The 27,555-nt window shown below is 45.2% G+C and overlaps 1 protein-coding gene across 4 annotated transcripts in view; it reads left to right on the top strand.

Annotated features, from left to right (window-relative positions):
- CEP164 (centrosomal protein 164) overlaps positions 1 to 27,555 on the top strand; it is a 586,844-nt gene that overhangs the window by 315,768 nt on the left and 243,521 nt on the right. For 3 of the 4 annotated variants that reach the window (XM_069614472.1, XM_069614471.1, XM_069614469.1), the window contains 2 exons: positions 14,590 to 14,669; positions 15,353 to 15,496. In XM_069614472.1, the coding sequence (XP_069470573.1) occupies positions 14,590 to 14,669; positions 15,353 to 15,496 (224 nt within the window). The remainder of the gene's footprint in view (positions 1 to 14,589; positions 14,670 to 15,352; positions 15,497 to 27,555) is intronic. The other variant, XM_069614470.1, reaches the window with a different exon arrangement.

Raw genomic sequence — 27,555 nt, 5'->3', positions numbered from 1 at the left:
CATTTTCCAACCCCTTTATTCTTTAATAAAAGTCTATATTAAATAATATGAGTCTTCTGTGTCCACGTTTCAGTCCTGGTTCCTCACATACCGTAATTAATTTATAGGGCATTACTGCCTTTCCTGTAATGTTTTGGCTCCATACTAAATTTGCAGGGGATAAAGAGCACCCACTTTTTTCCCTATAACACTTTCTCCTGTTGAGGTGCTTGAGCTTACAATTCAATGATTTGTGCTGTGGGCAGGGCATTGTAAGGTATAGTAATCTCTACCTCCTGCAGTGCTAATTTAGGTACGGTTTCCTATTTGGGGTTTTCTTAACATGCTGGTTCTTTTGGTGCTAGATCTGCTTCTTTGTTCCCAAAACCTATTAGTTCGGTATCATGTGAGTGGGCCTTGCATTTCACCAATGCTACTACTGAGGGAAGCGCTGACGCAACAATCAGTCTAGAGAGTAATGCAGCATGTTGCACGGGTGTACCATCTGATTTGTTTAAAACCCTCTCCTATGCCATCCCGACAAACCTAAATGTACTGTGGAGGTGACATATGCAGAGTCTGAGCAAATGGCGACATAGCAAGCACCCTTTGAACATTTCTAGTGCTTCTAGGAGTGCCAAGAGTTCATATACCTATGTAGAAAAATGTGTGGGCAATCTTATTTTTTTCCATGACCTGGTATTCCCCATCTTCAAGGCTCACTAGCACTCCTCGGATCAATTGTTGATGAAACATCAACGAAAAGCACTCCCCCTTCTTCTAGTGCATCCTCCCTAACATTAATTCTGTCCGTACACGTTCCCTCATATGTTGTGCAATATTGCACTTATCATATGATTGTACTGGTTCTGCAATGAAGGTAGCTGGGTTGACAGTGGGGCATTTTACAATGTGAATGGAGGAGATTTCCATAAGCTGATGCCGTTTGGGTGGTGAGGTTGGATTCAGATTGTTCCAGTATAGCAAAAACTGCATGTTCTACATAGAGGGCGACAGGGCAACCCATGGCAATTGTGGATGATTTTTGTATTTTGAATGCTGCTGTTAAAGCTTGTTCATAGGGCGAATGTCCCTGCATCACTGTGTCTAAAAGACCAATGTGATAAGCCAAAGGCTTGTGACCTATTGTATTAGGTTGAATGAGGACAGTTGTCATCAACTGGCGGCCATTTCAGTGTGAAAACAGAAGAAAATAATCTTGTAATGTGGGGTGGCAAAGACAGATGCATTACTGATTGCATTTTTGTGATCCTGGAATGATTTGATCAGCTCATCTGTTCAAATGATGTGTCGCTTTGCTTTCTGTGCTTCCTTTAACCTTAGCAATAGTTTTATGTAGCTGGAATAATCAAATATCCCGGCGCGTCAGTAATTGCATAATTCTAAAAATGGCTGCATTTGCTTGATTGTGGTTGACTGTGGGGTATGGTATATTGCTGCTGCTCGTTCTGGGGCTACTCCTTTCCCTTCTAACAATATCATCTGTCCTATGTACACTATCTCTTTCTGAAAATATTGCAATTTATCTTTGTCTACCTTGTAACCCTACTCTGCTAATGGGGTCCAAAGTTTCCTTAGTCATTTCTGCATTGCTCTTTTGTTGGGCTACACATCAAGACTTCATCTAATGATTGAATCACTGTGCTTTGCACTTGTAAATTTTCTAAGTTTGCTTATAACATTGTTGAAAATGCTAGGTGATTCATAATACCCTTGTGGTGAAGGTGTGTGTTGGACTCTTTGCCCTATGGAAGCGAATGATGTAAGTGGCTGAGACTCCGGATGGAATGGAATGCAGAAAAATGCATTTTTCAGATCTATAACAGTGAAGCAAGTCGCTTGTGCTAGGATGTTGCAAAGAATGGTTGCTGGGTGGGGGACCACATGGAATTCTGCTTCTACAATGTTGTTAAACGGGCGCAAATCCTGTACCATCCTCCTAGATGATCCTTTTGCTTTTTTTGATCAGATAAATGGGCATTAAAGGGTGATTCTGATGGATGTATGATCCCTTGCTGCACAGTGCTTCTATGGTTGATACTGTAAGGGCGTCAAAGAAGGATGCTGACACAAGGGTGGCATTTTGATTGGTATAAACCTTTATCAAAAAGTAAGAAACCCTCACTATGCTTATCCTAGGGTTTCCCTGCCTCAAACTAATATTAAAGGATCTGTCAGAATGTCCATTGAAATCAAAGTTCACCATCCTGTGTCATAACCTACTTCTATCCCTTAAACTAAAACTAAATAAGCCAACAGAATGTTCCTTGTCCTGGATATTGACTCACTTGGTATTTGGATGATATTCCCAGAAATGTTCTTTGGCAAAAGGATGCTCGGGGGGGGATTTGACTCCCGTGCCCTGGCTTGTGGTTCCAACAAACCTTTGCCCCAGTCTACCTTCAGAACCTGGAGAATTATTCCCTTCTCCTGGTATTGCTTCACACACTCCAATTTTGTTCACACCAAAGCCAGGGGGACTGACTTCTTTCCCCTTACGTCTCGAGATTAATGGGCTTTCAATTTTTATTTTCAACTTTCGAACTCCCTTCTCATGATATTCGTCCACACACTCCTTTCCCCTTGCGTCTCGAGTGCATCAAAAGGGCTTTCAGTCTCTTCACCAGGAGAATGACTCCCTTCTGGTGTTTGAGAGTTCTTTTCCATATCGCTCAGCTTGACATTTCTTTCGCCCCTTATCGTGGAATTAGCTAAGTCGTAAATCCTTCCTGGTGCCTTAGTGCACTTTTCCTTGCCAATGCGACGAGGATGCTTTCCTTGGATACTTAGTAAACTTATGTTGGGCTCCCAGACCCTTCTCTGGTGGTCAGTGGGACTGTTGACTCCACTGCGATGAGTAAGTTCTCCTTGGATGCTCGGTCCACCCTTCCCAATAGTTTGACTGCTACTACTGGGCAAATGGAAAGCTGCTAGAGCCTCTCTTGTCCACCCCCATGTTCCCTGTACGTCTCGCGTACCTCCCATTACCTTCTCTGGGAGTTCGGTATGCCAACGGAACTTCCTGGAAGTGGGGGTGTGTCTTTCTGTCTCTTCCGACTTCTCTCCTGCAGCTCTGGGGCGGCTCCACGCTCTACTGGACTGCTCGGCTATCTTCCTGCTTAGTATTCAGGTTCGCTGCAGCTGGACCTACGCAGAACTCACTCAGTGATTCAACAGCTGCTCTGCTTTTCGGCATCCCAGGTCAGCTGATTGGATTTGAAACTCCAGCTTTGGATGGTTTCCACACCTGCTGCCTCTCCTGGACTGGGCTTGACCAAATCTTCAGTCCTTGTCTTCTTATACATTGAGAATCTGCCAGGGTGGGACTGGCAACAAAGTCCTTAGTTGTTGATAGGCTGATCTTCATGCATCCTCGGGGCCCCCTGGTACCAATATTAGCACAGTCAGTAATCTCCCTGTCTTCTGTGCTCTTCTTCGTCCTGGTACTTTCTGTTTTGGCTGTTTTTCCTACATTACAAAAATACATGGGTCTAGTCTCAAGGAAGTGGTTTGGAATGGAGGCGTTGGCCAGTGGGCTGTGTCCTAGGGGATCCTTCTTATCCCCAGAGGGGGAATGCCTCCCCATGAAGTCCTCCTACATTAAACCCCCCTACCAGAACATTAGTTAACTTCCTACTTATTAACTATTTAATGTAAGACTACTTTAATTATTAGCAGCATCTGATGGTGCAAAAGGTAAATCATTCCCTATGCCAATGGTGCCTTTGAGTTAATCAAATTATTTTATTTATACAGAAACATTATTGCTTTCTTTTCATTAGAACATTATTTTTCAAAAGTTCATTAATATCAAAAAGACGAAAACCACTGCATTAGTGTAACACTGACTGACTGACCAACTCATGTGACATACGAATAAACTTACACTGAATTTTACAAACTAAACCTACTACAATAAAATGTGCAGATTAGTTGCGAGATAGTCCATGGTCAATGCATATAAGCGCACATAAATGGTGGCCATCGCTCACCAATATCTGCACCAGAATGCCCCCTCTTACCTCATCCCACACTTCTGCAAAACAAGCGGCCCGTTCCCTCCACTGTTTGTCCAGCCGTGCTCGGCATATACCCAGATTCAATCTCAAGCAATCTGGGGGATCCAGTTTTTGTCACCGCTCCAACCCTGTGGAGCACCCCCCGAAATGAACCTTCTTTCTTTAAAACAAACTCTTAAACGTCGTTATTCAAGAAATATGTATAACATTTCTTGTACTATGTATACTGCTTTGTTTGACTGTAATCACCTACATTGTAAAGCTCTGTGATACCTATGGGTCTTGGCACTATATTAAACAAAATTATAAATACAATAAATAATAAGGTGCGCTTCGGCAGAAAGAGGTGTACCGACTTCATCAGTACCGGACCCCTCGGTAAAGCGAGATGAAATTATTGCCTACTACACTACCACCTAACTTAAACGGATGCAAATAAAATGAACTACACAAAAAAATCACATTCTTGCTGAGATCCACACGCGCCAGATATTCAGCAAATGTGACGTTCCAAATTATTTTAAAAAATGTCTTATTCTTAAGCGTCATTGATCGAATTCTAAAAGACAATTCAAATACAAAAGGCAGAAAACGGAGCATTGGTCCATGTATCCTTATTTTAACCAAAGACAAACTACCGAAAAGCCAACATGGGCTTAAAACACATACCTCTCATTATGAAGAGTGTCGTACAGGGATTACGGTCAATCATTAATAGAAGAGGAAAATGGTTTTTATGTCCCAAAAAGCCCCTAGTAAAGTAAACACAGGAATCATTCGGCTGCGTTTACTTGCGGGATAGATTAACTGTGTCAATAGGACCTTAATAGACGAAATCATAGTTTTTACCATTTGTTCAGTCAAAAATGCTCAGCAAAGCGGCCACAACGTGCACCTCAGAAGACTGAGACCAATTGCCTCTAAAAACAGCCGCTTAAATAATGGTAGTTGGCTTCGGGACATCCTTGCGCCAAAAGTGCGACTCGATGATGTCACTCCGTCGCATTATCACATTAGCATGTGGGACAGACATCCATATACAGCAACTGGATTCAATGGAACTTTCAACTGAGAAACAGAAGACAGAGGGGACGCCATGGAGGGCACGTCGAGACCCAATTGCTTCACAATTGGCAAAGCTTGTTCACCACTTCATAGTGGGTGACGGAGAGGCATCATTTTACCATGCACATATTTACAAACTGATTAAAATTCAATCTGCTGTAGTGTAGGAAAATCACTAAATTAACGTTTCATATAAAACATTTTTGAATCATTACAATATATATAGGTCATAAAATATCACAATGGCAAATTGAGTGAGTCATATGTGTTGCAATAAAAGCACATAATGGATTACAATCGTGCAACCATGTAACTTCAAGGGTTAAAGCTAACCTATACATTTGCAGCAAAATCTCAGTTTGTGTAGCCAGGAAAGGCAACAGGGATACATTCTCATATCTGTCAAAATGAACTGTTAAATAATGAACTGCGTGTTCAGGCCACTTATGTGTCCATCCTATGGATCCAATTGGATTCTTTTTGAAGCAGTAACTTATCCCCCATTATTTGAGGACTTGACAGTATCCACCACCCAACATTTGATATCGGGGGGAGTGTCAAAGTGTAAAATGTTGAACCATGGCTGCTGCGATTACCTTACATCTAATTCGAGATCTATGTTTTGACACTCTAGTATTTACTGATCTTGCAGTCTGTCCGACGTATCGTAGATTGCAGGGGCATTCAATACAGTAGATTATTCATTTTTGGTTTACAATCAGTAAAGTCTGATAATTGCCATTCTTTTTTCTTATCAGAAAGAAGTGTTATTTTGTGAATCTACACTCAGTGCATTAGACACAAGGGTGATGACCTTCAAGTGGGTGTAGGTTCTATAAGGTGTTTCTGGGTGTTTGTTTCAAAAACTGAATGTATAATTATCTGGCAGGGTATACACATCTCATCTCAAACACAATCTCTCTGTTATCATCATCGTCTTCGAACAGCTGTTCATCAGACACCTCTCAATTGCTGTTGGATCAATGCATAGGACTGCGCCATTCAATGCCATCCTCATCCATACCCGACAATGTTACTGTGTCTGTTTTAGTGATTACTATTTCTAAATCCAACATGACAATGGTACCTGGTGTCCTTTCCTTATGGATTGCTGGTCTAAATAGGAACTCAACTTGTATGCACAATATTTTGTCTTGGATACCGGGGACCCATCCTAATAGTGCAGTCGCCCATAAAAGAACACATCTGGGTGTAGGTGCATGCCTCTCAAGGCGTTGTCATGGCAGAGTACTTCTGTTAATGGCACTGCTTTAGCATGGTATGCGCCTGGTGTGGAGCACACTATACATTCCTCTACATTAATAGGAAGCCCTTAAGTGACAGGAACCGAAACAATGACCCCAAAAAATCCCTGCATATTCATTTTGTTTAAATCTTCCCCCATAATACAGAATTTAGTAGCCTCTGTGTCGACCCAAAAAAGAAAATGTTCTGTCTCCTATCTTCACTCCCACCCAAGGTTCCTCTTCCGGGTCCGTTAGAGACAGGACTGGACATGTCCATCTTCCCTGTGGACTGCCCTATTGTGAATGGGCATTTGTGCCTGGAAGAGGATAAGGGTTACCACTGAACACACTCGCCCCTGTGTAATGTGTTACTCTGCCCCGTGGCAAATGATTCTTCTCCTGCTGCTGTACTGTGGCCAAAAACTGCGCACATGGTTGTGCAAAATTTGGTGTCTGATACTGTATTGGCTGTTGTTGCTTGGAGCCTGTGGTAGCTGGGGCAAGTTGAGCAGTCTGGGGCTGTGGGTAAAACATGGGTCAATGCCCTTGGATATTAGGGTTATAGGGCATGGCCATGTTATTTCTGCATTTGCGTTCCTGATGCCCTACTCTCCCACACGACCAACATTGTCCCCCCCACCCCCATCTGGGCCTCATACCTGCCCCCACTCTACCTCTCTGGAAACCTCTTCCCCTCCAGAGGTGTCCCATGTTTTCTGACTTCGTTGGTCTCTCTCCCCCTTTCTGTCCTTGGTTATGTTCAAGCTGCCCCTCTGCAGTGTGGTGATTACTGCTCCTTCTCAGCTTATTTTGGTTAGCATCTTCTGTACCAGAAATCCCAACCTCCTTTTTTAGATTGGCTTGTACTTCTGTGGGGAGCCCCTTTCGTAACTTGATAAACATCAATGTGTGTATCCCGTACCTCCCCTGCTTCTAACCTCCACCTCTCTTGTATTTGCTGAAAGTAGAGCGCAGGGTCCTCGTCAGCTTTCATTGTGCAGTACATAATTGAGTTTCTATCTGTCTTATCAGGTTACATATTCTTCAAAATCTTCCACACTGCTCAACAGTAATTAAATAAGAAACCATTGTATGCAGTATTATTCAACGTCACCACCTTACCCCAGCTTTCTCCATATCTCATCTGCCTGCTCACCCAAGAAGGATGCAAGCAAACTATTCATGTCCCCCTAAAGTGATTCTTGCTGTGTTTTTTTTCCAAGGGCTCAAATCCACTTTCTGGCTCCCACTGTGAGGGAGGGTAAGGTATGCATTAAGTTAACCTTATCCATATTGGGCCAGGGCACATATTGTGCTCTCCCGGGACTGTTCTGTAACAACGGCAACTGCATTCCCTGTTTTCTACACTGGGGCTTTCCCTCTCTGCTTACCCTTTGCTAGGGCAGTTCTGCCAGGCCGCAGTCTAAGCCCGTCAGCCCATGGTGTTGGATCTTCCTGTTGCTCTGTCTCCCATTCATCTTCATCGTTGTTTGCTTTCTCTGTCAGAGTACACAGTCATAGTACACTATCATGGTGTTTGTTTGCATCCTGAAGACCCCCCTCTATTTCTCTCGAACTGGTAGGATCCCTCACTCTTCCTTTGAGGTTGATGAGATCGCCTGTGGCTGCCTCCTGGTTGGGGGCTGTCCCACTCATTGATATGTGTCCTGTACCGCCTTGCTGTCAATCTTGAAAAGTATCTGTCCTGCCCTCCATTGGTCTGTGGCTATTGACGCGCACTGCCCCTCCCCTTGGCCCTGCATTGCTTTCGCCAGCTCTTCCTCTGCCTTCTGTAACGCTGCTTCTAATTTCCTATGTGCTTTATTTTCAATTCCTAAAATCAATGGATCTCTGGTGACCCCTTCTACTTTCCCCAGTGGTTTTTTTCCTCTTTAACTGTGGTTCATAAACTGGAGGTTGGTGTATTCAGTGGCTGGCGGGAGCGAAAAGGATCGATAACTGGCCAGAGCCATTACGTGTCGCAACCCGGATTGGTTCCTCCTGCATAGTCATCAGGTCATTTATTTGTACTGTGTACATTTTCCATAAATAAAGCATAGCTTGTCTATTTTGTAATTGCTTTTCTTTGTAAGCTGACAATAAATACGAATGCTAATGCTTTCAACAAACTAACCCTCTTTGGACCAAGATTTAAACAATTTACCCAAGGTTTCCTGTACACACCCTTCGTGGTACTTTATAGTTTATTCCTTGTGTTGCGGAAGTGCTGTACAAACACTTTCTAATATGGAATTATACCTGGAGGCTAGGACCTCACTCAAAAATCAACAGTCTGCAGGTGCCGATCCAGCAGTGACTTATTTTCAAAATAACAATGCAACAGTTACTTTAAAACCAAAAAATCATCGCAGAATATAATTTTAAAAAGAAGCATCTCTTACCACAAACACCTATCTATATGGTGTGTCAACAAGGCTGAAACCTTGAAAACTGCAGCTGCCCACAATACCCGAAATAAAATGATTTACTCAATGATGCGTATCCTTCCTCCTCTGCCTCCTTAATTCGAGGTGAGAGTACTCAACCCTCCTTCCTCAAGTTCTCTACTCTTGAACCAAGATATGACCCGTCCTTTCACCATAGGACCATCTCTTACTTGCAGCGCTGTCTTTCCTCCATCTAAGAGGAGCTACCCAACATCAATTCGTCACTTTAAATCACTTTATGCAAAGTTATCAATCTATGATATCATCTTTCCTCACAAGGGGCTCTTCACATCAGTTTCACCTCAACAACTCATCAATATTTATACAAAACAACGTAGCTTTTCGTCATTCACAATAACTTTCCTAAACGCATAGCAATTTTTACAAGCAATGCTGACAATAAAAAGATACGAAGAAAATCACTTTCACCCAAACTGTGCACTCATGTTCTATGTGTCCTCCGAGTTCCCCAGGCACTGTTCCCTTTAATTGCCTTGCATAGTTAGGGGCAGCCCCCCTCTCACCCCAGGGGCCAGACAGACATTTAGGCAACAAGACATCTGTTCACTGAATCTGTTCACACAAGACTGCTAGCTGGAGGTGCAGCATGGTGGCACACGGTCAGCGCAGGGGCTGCAGTTCCTTTCCGGGGCACTGGCGATCATGTCGGCCTATGACAAAATTTGTTGAACAATATCCTTCTGACTGCAAATAACCCACCGAAACAAAAATGAAGTGCACTGGATGTAGAAAGACAGTTTCTTTATTGCAATGCAATACTTCTAGGAGATCAACGGCTCAGCAAACCAAAAACCGAAATACCCTCAGCCCACCCACATTTGGCTTCAATATTTATAGATAAACACATCATTTTGATACATTCAAACTAGTAAAAGAAACACTGTACCATGTAAAAACATACCCCCATCTCCATACTGGCTCTGGCCAGGGTTATACCTAAACGATGACCCATACAATTCTACATCATTGGTCAGCACCTGTAGCTGACGACATATGAACAACCCTTAATGACGTTTTAGAACAACCTAAAATTTAGGAAATCACTAAAAACCTGGCTCTTCAACACCTCAGACTCAAAGTGAAAACAAAAAAAGAGAAAAAGGATGACTAAACTGAAAAGGACACGGACAGCCCCAGAAATTACAAGGTAGCTCCCACGGCACCTGGACCAGTGGCACCGGATAGACTGGAACACAGGCGACACGCACGGAGACCGAGTCAACTACCCCAGCCAATCCCACCTAACATCTCCACCCACCCCTTAGTTCCCACCAGATACCACAGTGTTGTGGAATTGTCGAGATATTGGCAATCCACCACACTACCTGACTTCTGGACATTGACCGGTGCACTGGCAACAGGAGTATGAAGGGAGGACGGGGGGATGGGGGCTATAAGAGAGCCAGATAGAGGTGCGGGCCAGAGGAGTAAGGAACCTTGGAATGTCGGATGGACCCAGATCAGGACAGAGCCGAATCAGAGGAGACTACGCAAGCCCAGCGCCTCAATTCAGGATAGAGATGCCAACTAACCAACTCCACTAACAATTTCCCCTCTGCATACAACTCTCAAACTCCAAACCAAACACAACCAAAGCTACAGCATAACAAACCGCACAAACTTCACTACACTGCAACAACAAAACAAAAAGGCACATAGACTTGCACAACAGTACGAGACGACTACCGGCCGCAAACACTCCAGGCCCAGCCAACGGACCCACCGGGCTGAGGCTGCCAACAGCACATCACTGCTCTCTTGCACTTTTCCTGCTTCCTCCCACTAACTCAACCTCCCCTCTTTCAGAGCCACCAGAGCGCCCGGTAGTGCGCGGTACAAATGTCCTTTAACATTAACATTGACTTGCCACATGTCATCCTGAAAATATCACCATGCTGATGAACCAATCATAATTAGTGAGTTTAGCTAAACCAGCAACCTGCGGCAACATTTAATTGACCCCTCTAGTGTCTGCAGTTGACCTGGGCATAATTACTGAAACATTCTGTATTACCAACCCACTTTATTTATGTGTATTGTGACTCAAAAGCCTGCCAGGGGGCAGTAGCATTTCAGGGCTGCTTCAGTATTATGGCAGTGTTTTGCTTAGCTTGCAGCTTTGTTCTTCATTAGTACAGTTCTGTAGCAACAAATGTATTTTACTACTTCTTGCTGTTCAGGACATTACTTTTGAACGTGTTCAAGTTTTCTTATGGACATTCCTTTGGGAAATGTATTTGGCAGCATTAAATTCACAAGAGTATTGGCCTAATGAAATTTAACTCTGCCATAACCGTGAAACTGTGACGTTATAATGTTCGAACTTCAGACTAATGAAATGTATGGAGCTTGAACTTTTGTCTACGTTCAGAGCGTGAGTTTGCCTTTCTACAGAAGCCCTTCCTTTGGTTTACATTGAGCTCCTGCCACATTCCAGAGGTTAATGAACAAGATTTTATGACCTTATGAGGGGCATATTTGGATGACATCATGATTAATAACAAGAACTGGCCCGAACACATGCACCATATATATGTGATCACAAGAGCTCTTGCAAGAGCTGGCTTAATAGGTAACTCGAAGAAGTGTCATTGGCCCAGATGGCTATCAAGTACCTGGGTTGTTTCGTGGGAAACCGACAGATAAACCTCAGGTGGAGAAAGTGAAAGCGGTACAAGAAACCCTGGTGCCGAAAACCAGGAGACCATTGAGCTTCCGTCAGAATGACTGGCTGCTACCAACGGTGTATACCAATTTATTCCACCTTGGCCGACAATCTAACTGATGAGCTGAAGAATTCCCATCCCCCAAAAGCTTTTCTGGGGAGAGGACCAACAAACAGCAAGGTCTGAAACAAAGTTTGTGACAGGAACCAATAGTAAAAATGCCTGACTTTTATCAGGAATTTATCCTTCAGACCGTTGACTCCAGGTCCGATTGGGAGCTGTGCTATCACAATATCACAACAACACAATGGCGTCGAGCACCCCATATTGTACACAAGTCGGAAGCCATTTCCTAGAGAAAAGCCATATGCCACTGTTGAACTGGAAGCCCTGGCCATCAAATGGGCAATCGTAAATCTACAATATTATTGAACAGGATGAAGGTTCCGGCTCATGACCGATCACTTCCCCTGACCTGGATGAGTCTGCGGAAAGATTCAAATGCCCGAGCCGTGGGATGGTTTTTAGATCTCCATGCCTTTTTGTTTCTCAGTGGAACATCGAAAAGGGAAAGATCAAGGCAATGTGGACTTTGAGTCATTTCCTGCTTCCAAATCAAGGAGGAACCTGTCATTTAACAGGTGTATGTGACGAATCTGGTCCCTTCTCCCCAGAAGGGAGCCACCCACTGAGACTATGGAGGTGAGCCCACTCCGCAAGACCCTTCTTGGGCGTCTGGGAAAGTGGAACTTCACTGCAAGGGACCCTTTTGGGGAAAAGGATTTCTAGTCCTAGAAGGACCTCCCTGACCAGGCTACATTGTCCACCTACATGGGATTTCGAAAAACTGTTTGTTCTCATGCGTTGACTACAACTACTAGTGATCTTCCTTCTATCTCGTTTTCTTCAGGTAATGCCGGGTTTCATCAGAGCGCCACCGTCAAGGAAGGACACACCCTTTTTGATTGTGATAACATATTTAAACCCAAGAAGAACTGTGAATGGAGGGGGAATCTCCTACGCTACGAGGAGAGTGATTAGTAGATCGTTGAGCCGGGGGAAGTATGGAAAGCAAGCCTAATGCTAGCCGGACGCTGTAAGGCTGACGTCCCGTCTGACCGAGAAGCCAGGGTTGGGGCAAGAGGCAGAGATGGGAAAGCACCTGGTTCCTCTGGTGGCACAACAACGGGGAAGCCGTGCTGGGCCTAGGGCGCAGTAAGCGATGCAGAGACCAGATCACAGGGGAGAGCCGAATCCCTGAGCTTCAAAGCCTGAAGGATGTTAGCTACTGAGAGAAGCAGCACCAGGGAAGTGAGCACTCCCAAGGAAAGGATACCGCTCAGAGGTACCAACACTGTGAGTCAAGGCTGGGAAAGATTAGGGGGTTTCAGGAGCCTGAGAAACCAGAGGGGGTAAGCGGCGCATGTGAATCAAAACGAGACAAGTACAAATATTGTGAGTCCAGGCTGGGAAAGCCTACAAGGTTTCGTGAGCCTGAGGAACAAGAATGGGCAAGCAACCTTTTGAATCAGTGAGAAGAGTGACAAACACTCAGCACCCAGGGCAGGAAAGCCAAAAAAGACATTAACTTATTGTATTGTATCGAAGAACTTTCTCCAAGTGTTTGGCCAGGCAGCAGTCCAATAGAGAGCCCTTGTCCTGGTCTCATTCTTTTTGTTTTGTTTTCTAAAGTGATTGGGCCAGTTAGTTGGTTAGTATTCGGATGGAGGACTTTTATTTTGGACTTTGACATGTACCCTTATTTTTAGTTTTTCTGTAGGGAACTCCTAGGCAAGTTAGGAGATTTTCTTTTCTTTTAAATAAACCCTGAACATGCCAGTACCTCATCCGCCTCCTTCTGGTTCGTCACAATGCTTCCTACCCTTGCTAGGAGGAAGAAGGCCAACAAATACAGGACAGCCCAAAAGACTGGGCTTAAAACACGCGGTGCAACAGTTTAGGACCACATAATGTTAACAAGCCAGCTTCACTGAAAAAAGTAAGGGGGCATGGAATTTCCCCAACAAATCTTAAAAAGAGAACACTGCCACCAGCCTGTCCGTGTTGCAGTGGACAAAGCATAAAAACACTAAAAAGAAAATAAGGGGAAACGCTGCTTACCTGCAGTACTCTACATATGGATGGTAGCACCGATGCACAAACAAGATTATTGGGGGGTGGAGGGGAGCATGAGGAATGCCCCCTACATTGGCCGCCTTAAGGACACCAGTGCACTCAAAACGATGTGAGTTGAAACTGGGAGTGAGGTTGAAAAGACCCTGCACCTCAAAGTGAGGTAAGGGTCAAAATCATTCAGCAGATCTACTGGGTGTCCCGTTGTGGTAGTTGTGACGGTTGCAAAAGGAAAAACATTCCTAAGACTAGAGTACCTGTTTGAAACTGTAGATTGCATCCAGAGCTGGAGATTGTAATGATTCAGACAAAGATTGCTTGCTGGGCTAAGCATTCTGTTTCCTATAAGAGTAGATGTAAATGAACGTGTGTCTTGGGAGCCCTGCTAATCCTAAAACCATCCCATCGTTCTTGTGGGATGAAGTCTGCTGACCTCCTATTATTAGCATGTCCGCATCCTTCCCACTGATCCAAGAAGCAAGGAACTTTCTGGTGAGAGAGATGCCTTCAATATGGCAAAGGAAGGAAACTCACTCTTGTCTTTAAATTATTATGCTCCTCTGTAAAGGTCTGCATCTTGTAGAGCAAACCATGGATTTGCGTGGTGGTCCAGGGCTGTTACAGCTGTTGCTAGCAGCAAAAATGTGCCTTATAATCACAGACCAGATGGGTGAAAGGGGTATGTTGCAGTATGATGCTTAGACTTGGGTATTCAAGTGGGGTGGCGATCAGGACATTCTTTCTGGACTTTTTTTACTGGAGTTTCGAATCTGCATAATTCTGTAGAACTCGAGATTGCATGAATGACCAACCAGAACATTTCAGTTTTCATAAAATCACAGCCTTCTTCCCAAGGTGATGGGATACACATGAATTGTGCAATGCGCTTTGTTGTGATCGATTGGTTACTTGTATGGAAACCTAGAACTTGGGCCATGAGCAACACGAGTGTATACAGCTTAATTGGCATGTGTTCTCATTGCTTGTGCAGGTGCTGGAGACGGAAAAGAAGGAAACTGAACATGCCCTTTTGGAAGAGGAAAGGAGAAAGCGAGCTGAGGCTGCAGAGAGGTGAGATTATCCACATGAAATGTTTGCACACAGCGGCCACAGAGACCATCTTCAAATGCAGAATTTGGCATTTCATTGTTTCCTCTTGGTACAATGTTTATAATCGTACTCCGACCAGTTGTTTGCATTTGGAATGTGCCCATCTTTCTAACCCAAAATCGCACACATTTGAGATTTTCATTGTTGCCAGGTATGTGGTGTTGAGAGGATCTGAGACATGTCTGTTGTACTTGCACCCCTTGTAGCCAATCCCATGGGTGCCTCTTCTGTATCACTGTTCCTTGGGAACATCCCTGTTAACATCTGTTGCACACCCCTGGGCACATCATTCAGCTTTGTCTGTTATGCTTGCCGAGACCTCTCCATACTCCAGCCTTCATCTGCCTCCAGTTTAAGCAACCTTTTCTAAGGGTCCAGATGCATTAATCCTTGACCCTGCCCCCCAAGTGTTTGGATTCTTCTTGTAGATATGTTTGCCTATGGATGCCTATGGATGAAAAGAAATTGAATCAGGGATTACAACCTAGCACAGAGGGCTGCAGATGGGGCTGTGGGATTTTCTGGTATGCTTTCCTTATCCTTGATTTCCTCCATCATTCCCTTATCTTCTATGAAACAACCAAGCACCCATGTAGTCCTTCACGCTGATTAATGTTTTCATGTTACCTCCTACTGTTGCCAAGGGTTGGGGATCCCATTTCTCCCTGCCCCCAAACAACTGGACCAAGACCAGGTCGGATCTCGGCGAATTCCTCTCCAGAGCCGGATAGGGGCACGCCCCCAGATAGCCAGAACGGTCCGGGAGAGTCTGGAGCCCCTCCGGAAGCGTAAGACTTGTATTTGTGGTTGTGATGTTAGCACCTGTAGCTTTTCCTTCCTACATTGTGATCCTTCATGGTTGCTGCCCCATTTTAGGGAATCGTTTGGCAATATGCTAGAAAGCAGCTTGATGGGCAGTATGTGAGCACTGTGTTAATCTATTCATCACATACAGCCTTTGATAACCACAGACATGAAGAAATACCTTTTTTAGATTTTATAAAATAGTCATGGTAATTCATTAAATCAGCACATGTTCTGAAATTAGACAATCCTATGAAATATTGTACCCATCTCGGGTAACCAAAAACACATGGTTGGTATGATAAAAAGAAAACTCATTTGAAATAGTTCATAAACCTCCGAGAGGATTGTGTGCCATGAAAAACAGCCCTTTCCATTACAAGTGGATGCTATTTGGGATTATTTCTTAAAACTGCTCCATGTTTTTATACTGCCTCAAATCAAAACTGGAGTGTTGCAGTTTATGCGCGTGTGTCCATTTGAATAACCATTTCATTGAGCCTTCTGTTTCCACAGACATCCGATTTTCTTTAAAAAATAAAATAAAAATCCAAAGGATTTGCACTTTTATTGTTGAAACAATTTTACTTGCAAGTTTAATAACTGACTGCAAATGTAGTCTAAGCAGACTGTTTGTATTTTCTGTGTCTAATGAGCCTTCCGCGTGCCTCAGAGATGCATCTAATTTCTCAAATTTTGTGGAATGTTGTATCAAATTGAAGTTGAATATCGAGGACGTTCCCCAAACAGCAACACTCTTTCTCTGTTAAGACAATTCTGTGAAGTCGCTTTAGCATATACCATGTATAGGGGAGAGACTGATGCCATATCTTTCATGGCACTGGTTACTAAGCAACCTCCAGATCATCACAAGGTCCTTGAAGCCAAGAATACCAGGAAGGACTCTTGACATACCCCAAGGACATGTCTCAGAGACCGTTTTGAAAGAGCAAATAATTGAGAACATCTCCCAGAAGCCCCCTCGGAGGGGGAGAAAACCTGAGCTGATCCCAGAATATCCATACTCTGAGGAGCTATGGATTCCCAAGGCTTGAAAATTGGGCGGCGACTGTTGCAGCGAAGTGGCCCATGAGGATGCAGGGCTAACCCACAAGATTGTTCCGGGATTGCTCTGAGCTGCTTCCAGCAGCTGGATTTTCAAGCAGAGGTCGGGGCTGGTTCCCCCAAGTGCAGGGGTCACAGATCCAATGAAGGTCTTCAGGAGATCTGCAGAGAGACTGTGCTGCTTCAGGCAAGTGAAGAAAGGGTTGCTGGCGTTATTCCAACAAGGACTTCTAGGTCTTCAGTGGGCTAGGTCTTGGCTCCAAATGATCTCATGAGAGGAATGGCTGCAGGAGTGCCCCGCCTATCCAGAATCCTGGCTGGAGTTGCCCCCAGCCCACCCACGTCCACGATCTACACCATTCAAACTTAGCAGAGGCTTTCCAATCATGGACAGCCTCTGTCTACTGCATCTGCCCAGCAACAGACACATCTGGCACGAAAGTGGACTGGGTCAAGACCCAGGCCCCACATCTGACCGCACATAGACCATCATTTTGCCCGCAAACGCTGTAACTTTCCCCAGGAAAGGCCTTACATATATCGAAAATCTACCCTCTCCAGGACAGGAAGAATGTCAAACTACACGATAATGATTTGTTCTTTATATAGTGCCTTCGCCCAAGTGCTAAACATAAAACATATTTACATAAATGTATCATCCCAACAGAAGTTGACTCATTGTGGTTGTGTGGACTGGTTATATTGTGTCCATAAGGGATCCAGAGTCGCGGGTGGCGGTTGCTGTATGACCATCTGGTGTCTTTGTGTGTTCCTTTGGTGTTGACGATTTTATTGACTGTGACGGATGGATCACTTTAGGTGTTCGTTTGTTTATTTGGTAATTGTCACACTCACCTGTGTCTCTGCAGGATTGATAGACAAGCCTCCCTTGACCCAGAGTCTTCACTTTCCCTGTTTCACCCGGAGGAATACCTGTCAAATACAAGGTGTACACTCAGACCTGAATTCACCCGATTCCCCTGGGCCCTTCCCTTCTCTTTACTGTGGGCTGTGATGTCCCCCTGTGGGCTTACCTTGATCTTTAGTAGGGTGTGCACTCCATCCTGCATTTGCAGGGGCGCCATTCACTCACGCGATTGGTGCCAATGTCTGTAGGCTGAGTTCAGATGCCAAACGCTGTTTTATGCCTTCACAGTGAGGCCGAGAGTTCAAGGCGCCAGTTTCTTCATTGGCTAGAAAGTCCTTCCCACAGGTGAAAATTCCGCGTGAAATGTTGAGTGTCCACAATTGTCCGTATTGTCTTTGTTTGCTGGTATTTTTGTGGGCGAGTAGCGCTGCATGTAGAAGCTAGCTGCTGGTAGGTTTGCCCAGCGCCTTCAATTCGAACGCGCCTGGTGATGTTGCTCTCTTTCCTTTGCAGGAGAAATTATGTGGTATTAGCGCCTCAAGTCTGGGTTAACCGCTACTGGAGACTTGGTGGTTAGGTAAGTTTGCACAGAGGCTTTTGGTAAGTATGCACCGCGTAGAGAGAGAGAGAGAGAGAGAGCGCAGTGAAATAAGTGTGTGCGTTATTGGAGCGAGCGCAATGAATAATGTCTCTTCTTTCTTACAGGGGTTTGTGCGCTTGTGCAGCTAACCTGGATTCCAGCGTCGCAGGAAGATTCTGTGAGTATACGCAGTGTTACTGATGTGCGCGTGTTAACGCTGTTCTTCTTTGTTCTTACAGGTGCCGGTGTAGAAGTCCCCTCTTGACTAGAGATAGCTGCGGCGTGGAGTAAGAACCAGGTAAGCTGAAGCTGAATGATCCAGAGCAGGTAAGCTGAATGATCCAGAGCAGGTAAGCTGAATGATCCAGAGCAGGTAAGCTGAAGCAGGATGATCCGGAGCAGGTAAGCAGAAGCAGGATGATCCGGAGCAGGTAAGCAGAAACAGGATGATCCGGAGCAGTTAAGCAGATGCTGGCTGATCCAGAGCACGGCAAGTGTGTTGCTGATACAGCTCACAGTAAGCAACACAAAGCACTGGAAGAATCTTGGGTGTGGCTTATATAGCCAGCCACACCCAAACACTAGAGAGCTCATGAGTTATCATGCACTTCCTGTTTGGCAACAGGAAGTGGTAACCAGGAAGTTACTACAAACACTAGGAAGGAATTAAAAGAGCGATTTGTTATGGGTTCTTTGTGTGCCTATGCCAGGCCTGCCAAGCCTCCACCCAGCTTGCCCCAACTACCTGCCTGATACCCATGACAGTCTTCTCCCTCAAGACCCCTCCCAATGGTGTGTATGAGGGCTTTGGTTTGTCAGGATGGTCCTGATGGAATTTCCGCACCAATCGGGGCGCATGCACTTGCGTGCTGGGTTCCCATGATCTTTGCTGTGGTCCGTACCCCTTCCAGTCAATCAAATAATACAGGGTCTTTCGTACTTGTTTGGAATCTAGTATGCTCTTTACTTCATATTCTGGTGCTTCTTCACCCACTTGTATGGGTGCAGGAGGTGTGGAAGTTTGGGTTCCTGGGTGTGCTGGTTTTAATAGTGACATGTGAAATACGGGATGTATAAGCATATGTTGTGGTAAAGCCAGTCTCATGGCTGCTGAATTAATTACTTTTTCTTTTGTATACGGGCTGATGTATCCAGGCTGAAATTTCTTGGGACCCTTTAAAGCAATGTGTCTAGTTGCCAGCCAGACCGAGTCTCCCACTTGATAAACTGGGGCTTTTCGTCGATGGCGGTCAGCGTTTCTTTTCTGTGTTTCTTTGGCTTGCTGTAGGTTCCTGCTAGGTTCCTGATGGCTTCTCTGGCTGCTTTCATGATGCTGGCATGTAGATTCTTTACTGCGGGCATTTCAATCTTTTCTGGCGGATCGTAGACCGACGTTCTGGGGTTTCGACCATATATAGTAAAGAAGGGTGTTGCTTGGGTTGATGAATGTGTTGAGTTGTTGTAGGCATACTCTGCCATCCATAGAATTTCTGTCCAGCTTTGGCTTGTTTGGTGTAATAGACAGCGCAAATACTGTTCCATGGTCTGGTTCGTGCGCTCAGTTTGGCCGTCCGTTTGAGGGTGGTGACTAGAAGACAGAAGGACTTCTACTCTTGCCAGGGCACAACATTTTTTCCAAAAACGAGATACAAATTGGCTGCCTCTGTCAGAAACGATTATGGTAAGGAATCCATGTAACTTGACAATTCGTTCTAGAAAAACCTGTGCCAGGGTCTGAGCTGAGGGAATACCCTTTAGAGCTATGAAATGGGCCATTGTGGAGAAGAGGTCCACTACTGCGAGGATGGTGGTATAACCTGAGTTAGGAGGTAGATCAGTGATGAAGTCCACTGATACTGTGTGCCAGGGCGCTGGCGGAATGGTGATTGGCTGCTGGAGGCTGGCTGGTTTTTGCCTGGGTGTTATGTATTGTGCACACACCTCACAGGTGCCTATGTAGGTGACAAGATCTTCTCGCCAAGTTGGCCACCAATAAGATTTGCTTACTTTCTTCATGGTTTTAGCTATACCCGGATGGGCTTCTAACAGCGAGTCGTGGTAGTCTGATATGATTGCTTGTTGTAGATCCTTAGTTGTACCGTAGAGGCGTTTTTGGTAGTATGGTAGTTTGTCTTGAATGGTGAACTGATCTCCCTTCGTGTCCCAAGCCAGTAGGTCCTTTTCAGACCTATTTTCTATTGTTTCCTGCAGAGTATTTAACGGAGATGGGTCGATGCAGAGGCCGAGAATTGTATGGCTGGGTATGATCTCCACCGAGTTAGGGGCATTGTAGACTTCCTCTCCTGTGCCAATGCGGGATAACGCTTCCGCTTTCCCGTTCTCAACTCCGGGGCGGTAGGTGATTACAAAGTTGTATTCCATTAAGGATCGGGCCCGACGGATCTGCCTAGAAGACTGAGCTTTTGCTGAGCGTAAATATTGCAAGTTCCAATGATCTGTTATTATTGTGATGGTGTTATTGTGATGGTGTGTTTTGCTCCTAGTAAGTAATGTCGTCATTCACACAGTGTGCTTTTGATTGCTAGGAGTTCTTAAATTGCATAGTTTAATTCTGCTGGGGAAAATTTCCTTGACCAAAAGGCAATGGGGTGAAGGCATCTGGTTTCAGGATTTTGTTGAGACAATACGCCCCCCCATTGCAATGCTTGAAGCGTCCGTTTCCACGATGTACAGTAAATCGGGTTGCGGGTGTTGCAGAATTGGGGCTGAGGTGAATTTTTTCTTGAGAACTCGGAAAGCTTCTTCCGCCGCTGGTGTCCATTCGAACTTTCGGTGTTTGCGCAGCAAGGACGTTATTGGATGTCCAATATGTGAGAATCCTGGTATGAAGCGTCGATAAAAGTTTGCAAACACTAAAACTCTGTACTCCCTTTACAGACGTGGGTGAGGGCCGAGTGAGGATTGACTCCACTTTTCTATTGTCCATCTTGATCACCTGCGGTGTCAGTGCATATCCCAGAAACTCCACCTCAGTGACGTGGAAGGAGCATTTTTCTAGCTTTGTGTATAATTGGTTTTCACACGGTTTGTGGAGTACAGCTTGCACGTGGGTGACGTGCTCTTGGGGAGTGGTGGAGTAGATCAGAATGTCATTGATGTAGACGACTGCGCAGACATCAAGGAGTTCCCATTACACATCATTCATAAAATGCTGGAACGTAGCCGGGACATTGCAAAGCCCAAAGGGCATGACCTGTTATTCGTACAAGCCATAGCGGGTACGGAAGGCAGTCTTCCACTCGTCCCCTTTCTTCATGCGTACCAGGTGATATGCACCGCGTAAGTCTAGCTTGGTGAAAATCTTCGTTTGTCTCACCTGGTCTATGAGTACTGGTATCAGAGGTAACGGTGACTTGATTTAAGGCCTGGTAATCAATACACGTTCTCAAGTCCCCCTCTTTCTTCGGTAGGAAGAAGAGTGGGAGGCGGCTGGTGACTTAGATGGTCTAATGAAGCAATTGGCCCGGTATTGATCCAAGTAGGCACGTAGATGAGTGTTTTCTTCCTCGGTTAATGCATAAATGCGGCTGCACGGTACTTGTGCCCCCGGTTTCAGGTCGATCTGGCAGTCGTAAACTCGATGTGGTGGTAGTGTATTAGCTTGCTCCTTCGTGAACACATCCTGGAACTCCTGGTATTCCTCTGGTAAAGTGGCCACCAAACCTAAACCTGCTATCTTTTCCTGTGAAGCTAACAATGGGCTTCCTTTGATCCCTTTGTCGTAACAAGAGGCACATTCCGTGGAAAAGAGTAAGGTTCGAGCTCGCCAATCTATCTTTGGGTTGTGCGTCTCTAGCCACGGTATCCCAAGAATCAGCTGGAAATGGGATGCAGCGATAAGGTCGAATCTAATACTTTCTCTGTGGCCATCTTGGCAGATTAAGGTGATGGTGGAAGTACTTTGTTACTGGTCCCGAAAGGAGTTGTGTGCCATCCACAGCTGTCACGCTTTCTGCGGTGTCCTTACGGTGGAATGCTTATCCCAAGGTCTTTGCGGTGTTTATGTCCAGGTAGTTCCCAATAGCCCCACTGTCTATGAATGCCTTGAGGGCATGCATTTGGGTGGGCTGTGAAGGGTCTACCAAAACCACAGGAATACTGAAATGTGAGATCTGAGTGCTCCGTTCCTGGCTCGACAGACCGACTTCTACATCTGCCGGGCGTTGGGAGTTTTCCGCTACCGCACCTGTGTCTTCCCCTATGTTATCTAGTACCCCCATTGTCTTCCGTGGGGGTTTAATCGTGCAGTTCCGGAGGAAATGACCAGATTGGCCGCAATATAAGCAAAGTGTTTCCTGATGCCTCCGTTCTCTCTCTCCGCCTTGATGAGTGGTCCCCTGAGAACACCCAATTGCATGGGCTCTGAGTGTATTTCTGAGGCTTGTCGATGGGACGCTTCCTTTGGTCGGACATACACTGGTCTATGCTCTGATCTGGTTCGGTCGGCCTTGCGATCCTGTAACCGGTGGTCTAGTTGCATAGTTAGGTCGATGTAGTCACTACAATCTTCGGGAGGATGAACTACTTGCGCCAAGACATCTTTTAATTCTCCTCTCAGTCCTCGATAAAATAACGTTATTCATTTCTCCTCTGGCCAACCTGATTCGGCTATTAAGCGATTGAATGTGGCAACATATGAGATTAGATCCTGACCACCCTGTCGCAGAGAGAGTAGCTCATCATCCAGGACCTGACCTCGAGTCCGATGGGCAAATAGTTTTTCCAGTTCACGCTGAAAACCTGTGTAATTTCTCAGTAAAGGGTCGTCCCTAAGCACTAACGGGACAGAGCAGTCTGCCTCGTGCCCTCCTAAATAGGAGAGGACAAAAGCTACTTTAGCTTGGTCGTTCAGAAAGGTGTCTGGTTTGCATATGAAATGTAGCCGGCATTGAACGCTCCAAATTTCTTGGGATCCACAGAAGCGTTCCGGCGGGTGCTAAAGGGATGTTGCCTGGAAGCAATACCTGAACAGGTGTGGCTACAGGTGCCACGGTAGGCTACCCCTGTGGAACTCCACCTGGTAGGGGTGCTAGACCAGCTTGGGTCTGTAGGAGCTGTCTTGCCAAATCGTCTGTTTTGTCCCTGTTGACTACCAGTTCACGCCTTGAGGCATTTCTCTGAGCAGGCTGCATGCACCTCGGCCCCGTGGTTCACCTAACAATAGGGAAAGCTGGTCTATCTCGGAGGTTTCCTTCGCTCGGGCAGAGGTATTGAGGAGGGCTTTGTGTTCTGTCACACGCACCTGTGTCTCTGCAGGAGCGATGGGCGAGCCTCCCTTGACCCAGAGTCTTCACTTCCCCTGTTTCACCCGGAGAAATACCTGTCAAATGCAAGGTGTACACTCGGACCTGAATTGATCCAATTCCCCTGGTCCCTTCCCTTCTCTTTACTGTGTGCTGTGATGTCCCCTATGGGCTTGATCTTTAGTAGGGTGTGCACTCCATCCTGCATTTGCAGGGGTGCGATTCACTCATGTGATTGGTGCCAATGTCTAGGTTGAGTTCAGTTCAAACAAAGACAATACGGACAATTTTGGACACTCAACATTCTCCACGCAACGTTCACTTGTGGGAAGGACTTTCTAGACAGTGAAGAAACTAGCGCCTTGTGTTTTATGCTTTCACAGTGAGGCCGAGAGTTCAAGGCGCCAGTTTCTTCACTGGCTAGAAAGTCCTTCCCACAAGTGAATGTGGAGTGTCCAAAATTGTCCGTATTGTCTGTTTGCCGGTATTTTTGTGGGTGAGTAGCAAGAGCATAAGTACATGCATGATTCAGGAGTTTGCGGGTCATGTATCATTGGATCGCAGCCAGTTTAAGGAGTTGCGTCTGAAGCTAACATAGGACTGCTCGGATCTGAAGCTCAGGGGTAATGCATTCCAGTGTTGTGCAGCTTTCACTGGGAAGCTGCCTCCTCCTGATTTGGTTAATTTGAATCTAGGTATCTCTAGACAGTGAGAGTTAGCTCTTCTGGATGGGCGAGACAAGGTTTTTCTGATTATTCTCTCTGTGAGGTATGGGGGAGCTGCGTTATTGAGGCATTTGAAGGTGAGGGATATGGTTTTAAGTAAGATCCTGTCGCTAATCCTTAGCCAGTGGTGGTCTCTTCTGAAGTTCTAGATAAGTTCACTGTTGGTTAGGTTTAGGACAGTTCTCAAGGCGTTATTTTGGAGCTTTTGGAGTTTAATGATGTGTTTGTTGGCTCCTAGATATAGGGCATTGCAATAATCCAGTTTTAACAGTATTAGAGCATTAGCGAGGGTGATACAACTAGCTTCTGTTAGATATGGTCGGCAGGCCCTGATAAGTTTGCCAGAGTAGGCAGTAGAGGCAGCCAGGGAGTTAATCTGTTTTCTTAATGATAAGGTAGAGTCGAGATAAAAACCTAGTGTTTTTACCTCGTTTACTACTTTAATTATATTGCCATCTATGTTAAATGAGGCATAGTTGGGATTTCGTTTTTTTAGGTTAGTTTTGGAGCCAAGGATCAGGATTTTCGTTTTATCGTCATTCAGGCAGAGGCCGTGGGATGCCATCCATGCCTGAATATTTCATTTACCAAGTCTTTATCCTTATCAAAATTGCCCGGACAGGGAATGAGGATCTTGGTGTCATCTGCATAGTTAGTGTAGATGACACCCAGTCTGTCCAATTTATCGAATAGGGGCTTGGCAAATATGTTATACATAATGGGTGAGACACAAGATTTTTATGGGATGCCACAGGTAGTTCGAATCTGGTCAGCCGAGGGGGAGAAGACGCTCATTGTTCTTAGCTAAAAAGTACTGGACCCAGGCTATTGCGTCACTCGAGAAGTGGGCTGCCGACGCTAAGTGTTTGCATAAGACTGCATGGTCCATGAAGTCGAAGGCCACCGACAGGTCAAGGAGGAGTAGCATGGCAGTTTTGCCTTTGTCCTTAAGCTCATCTATTTGGGTCTTTAGGTCGATTAACGCCGTTTCGGTACCATGTTTGTGTCGGAATCCCGATTGGCGGGATCCTAGTAGGTGGTTGCAAGGAGGAATGGTACCGTAGGGATGGGTCAAGGGTCCGTTTCTTAAGTAGTGGTAGGACCCAAGACTCTTTTAGACTTTTTCGGACAGTGTTAGTTTTGAAGGAGGCATTGATAAGTTTTGAGATAAATGGCGCTAGGTCTCTCGCTGCATTTTTGACTATTTGGGCAGGGCAGTTGTCACCCTGGCAATTAGATGGCGTTAGGATCATTTTTTTCTGTTTCCAGAAAGGAAATTTTGGTGAAACTGAAGGGTGCTGGCATGGTGGGGATATCAATGGGAACGGACACTAGTGGCTCAATAGGAGGCAGTGAGGCTTTTTTTATTGGCAATTTTTATTTGGAGGGATGTTATTCTGTTAGGGCATTCTGGATGCTAATACACCACTGTTTCTTTTGGTACATTGTCTAGAGGGGGTATAGGGGATTCTAGTTCCCGGAGTATTACAAAGAGCTCCTTGGCGATGGAGCCATCTTTAGAGATTCTTTCGTCGAATACATCTTTTTTGGTGCAGATTATTTTTTTTGTATTTCTTGGCCAGTTGGGTTAATTGTCGTTTGTTTTCCTCTGTGGTGGAGTGATGCCAGAGGGATTGTAGTTTTCTTTTCTGAAGCCTTTGCTCTCTAAGATAGGGTGTGAACCAGGCGTTGATATGAGCCTTCTGTTTACTTTTGCAAAGTTTGGCTGGCGCAATGATATCCAAGGCATTGATCATAGTGATAAGTCTCTACTAGGTTTGGGTCGGTGTTGCTGGGCAGCAAATTGAAGTGATGGGAGGAGATGTGGTAATAGTTTGTCAACTGTAATATTTTTTTTGCATCTGGTGGGCAGTGGTGGTGCTTCCAGAATCTTGGGGAGATGGTGGGGTGTGAATATTGAAAAGATTCTTTGTGGGTTTATGTGGAGTGTGGCTAGCCCAAGGTCTAGTGTAGTGGTGTTGGTTATGTTGGAGGAGCAGGAAGGGGAAGTGGGCTAGTAGGTCAGTCGGTTTGGTCAAGCCTCTGGTCCGACTGTGTGGTTTCCGCTTTATGGTATCTATCCATGTTCTTGGTTATGGTTTGTCGGCCCCTCTCGCCTCTTCTCCTGTTGTTTCTGTGATGTTATTGCTGATGCTATTGCTGCCGAAGTCCCTTTGCGGTTGTCATTGTCTGTTGAACAACCAGGGTTTTAGTTGTTTCCTGAAGGTGATGTGGTCATCTATGGTTCTAATTTCTCTGGGCATGGTGTTGCAAATGTTTGCAATTAGTCATACTGCTGTTCAGCCGAATTTCCTTTTTCGTAATGTTTTCTCCTTTTGTAGGTCGTTGCTAGATCTTAGGTCCCATCTTGGGCGGTACCGGCTGATCTTGTCTTGAAGGAATTCAGCTCCTTGTCTGTGCAAGGCTTTGTGGGCGATGCAGAGTGCTTTAAATTTAATGTGTTTTTTTACTGGTAGCCAGTTTAGGCTTTTCTGTACTGGAGTAGTGTGGTCTCCTCTGTTCAGTCTTCATGGTCAAAGAATTCAGTAATTAAGGACTTAGTATAAGGAGAAAATATCATGCACTTGCCAGTGGGCACTCCACAGATTTAAACTGCGTTACACTGACTGTTTGAACGTATCCACAAATGCTCACTGCTGGAACAGTTCTTATGGGACTCAAACCATAAAAACTGACTCCCTCACTTGAGCTGGTGGGCCCTCACCATTTCTAAGTACTGCATCAGCATAGTTATTATCCTGTAGCTCAGACGAGTTATGAGGTGGGGGGCAGGAGGAACTACCCGTGTTGCCTAGATCTTGTGCAGCTTGGTGCTTTGAAACTCGCAGTACACTCTTATCATGGGGCCTGGTAATTACTCTTTGGTGGCTGCTTGTTGTCAAGAAAAGCCTTGATTGAGTCCCATGGTCCTGTCTTTTTGCCTGAATACCCTCTGCAGGGACGCCTCAATTGCATATCTCATTCATGGTGTCCTTTGGATTCTTCCGTGGTCCTCGGGATCTGAGGTTCTTGTTGTTTATCATTCTTAGCCCAGCCTGGTAGTCTTTGGAAAATTTAGGTCGCTGACAGAAACAGTGACTCGCAGGATCCAGGCGTTAAAGTTACCAATTGAAGAACACTCTACATCTGTGACCTCTGGACCTTTAACACTGCAATCCACAGTGGGAGCAGTTGTCTCCAACAGCCCTGACTCACCTGGGGTCATTGTAAATTCTCATTGGGGGTCACTGGGGAACATGGGGCTGGTTTGTTCCCAAACATTTAGCGTAAGATGATAACACTTTGTTATACTATGGAAAGTTTCACTGACTAAAGGTCTAGCTACCACATTGAGCCCCATGCTCATTGAGAGAAGTGTGTAAAACTGTTAAAACTCAGCAACAATAGCTACAACCTTTTTAGTTATCTTAAACACTGTTGAATGGTTTTTCCTAGGTTAGGGTTAGACTTGGACCGGTGTTGCCTTTGATAAGTTGTTTTAACATAATTTCCCCCCAAGTTAGGTCATTGCAACAATATT

This window comes from Ambystoma mexicanum, chromosome 9, assembly GCF_040938575.1.
Source record: "Ambystoma mexicanum isolate Mex_15411 chromosome 9, UKY_AmexF1_1, whole genome shotgun sequence".
Classification (NCBI taxonomy): domain Eukaryota; kingdom Metazoa; phylum Chordata; class Amphibia; order Caudata; family Ambystomatidae; genus Ambystoma; species Ambystoma mexicanum.
This window is presented reverse-complemented; position numbering and strand designations above follow the sequence as displayed.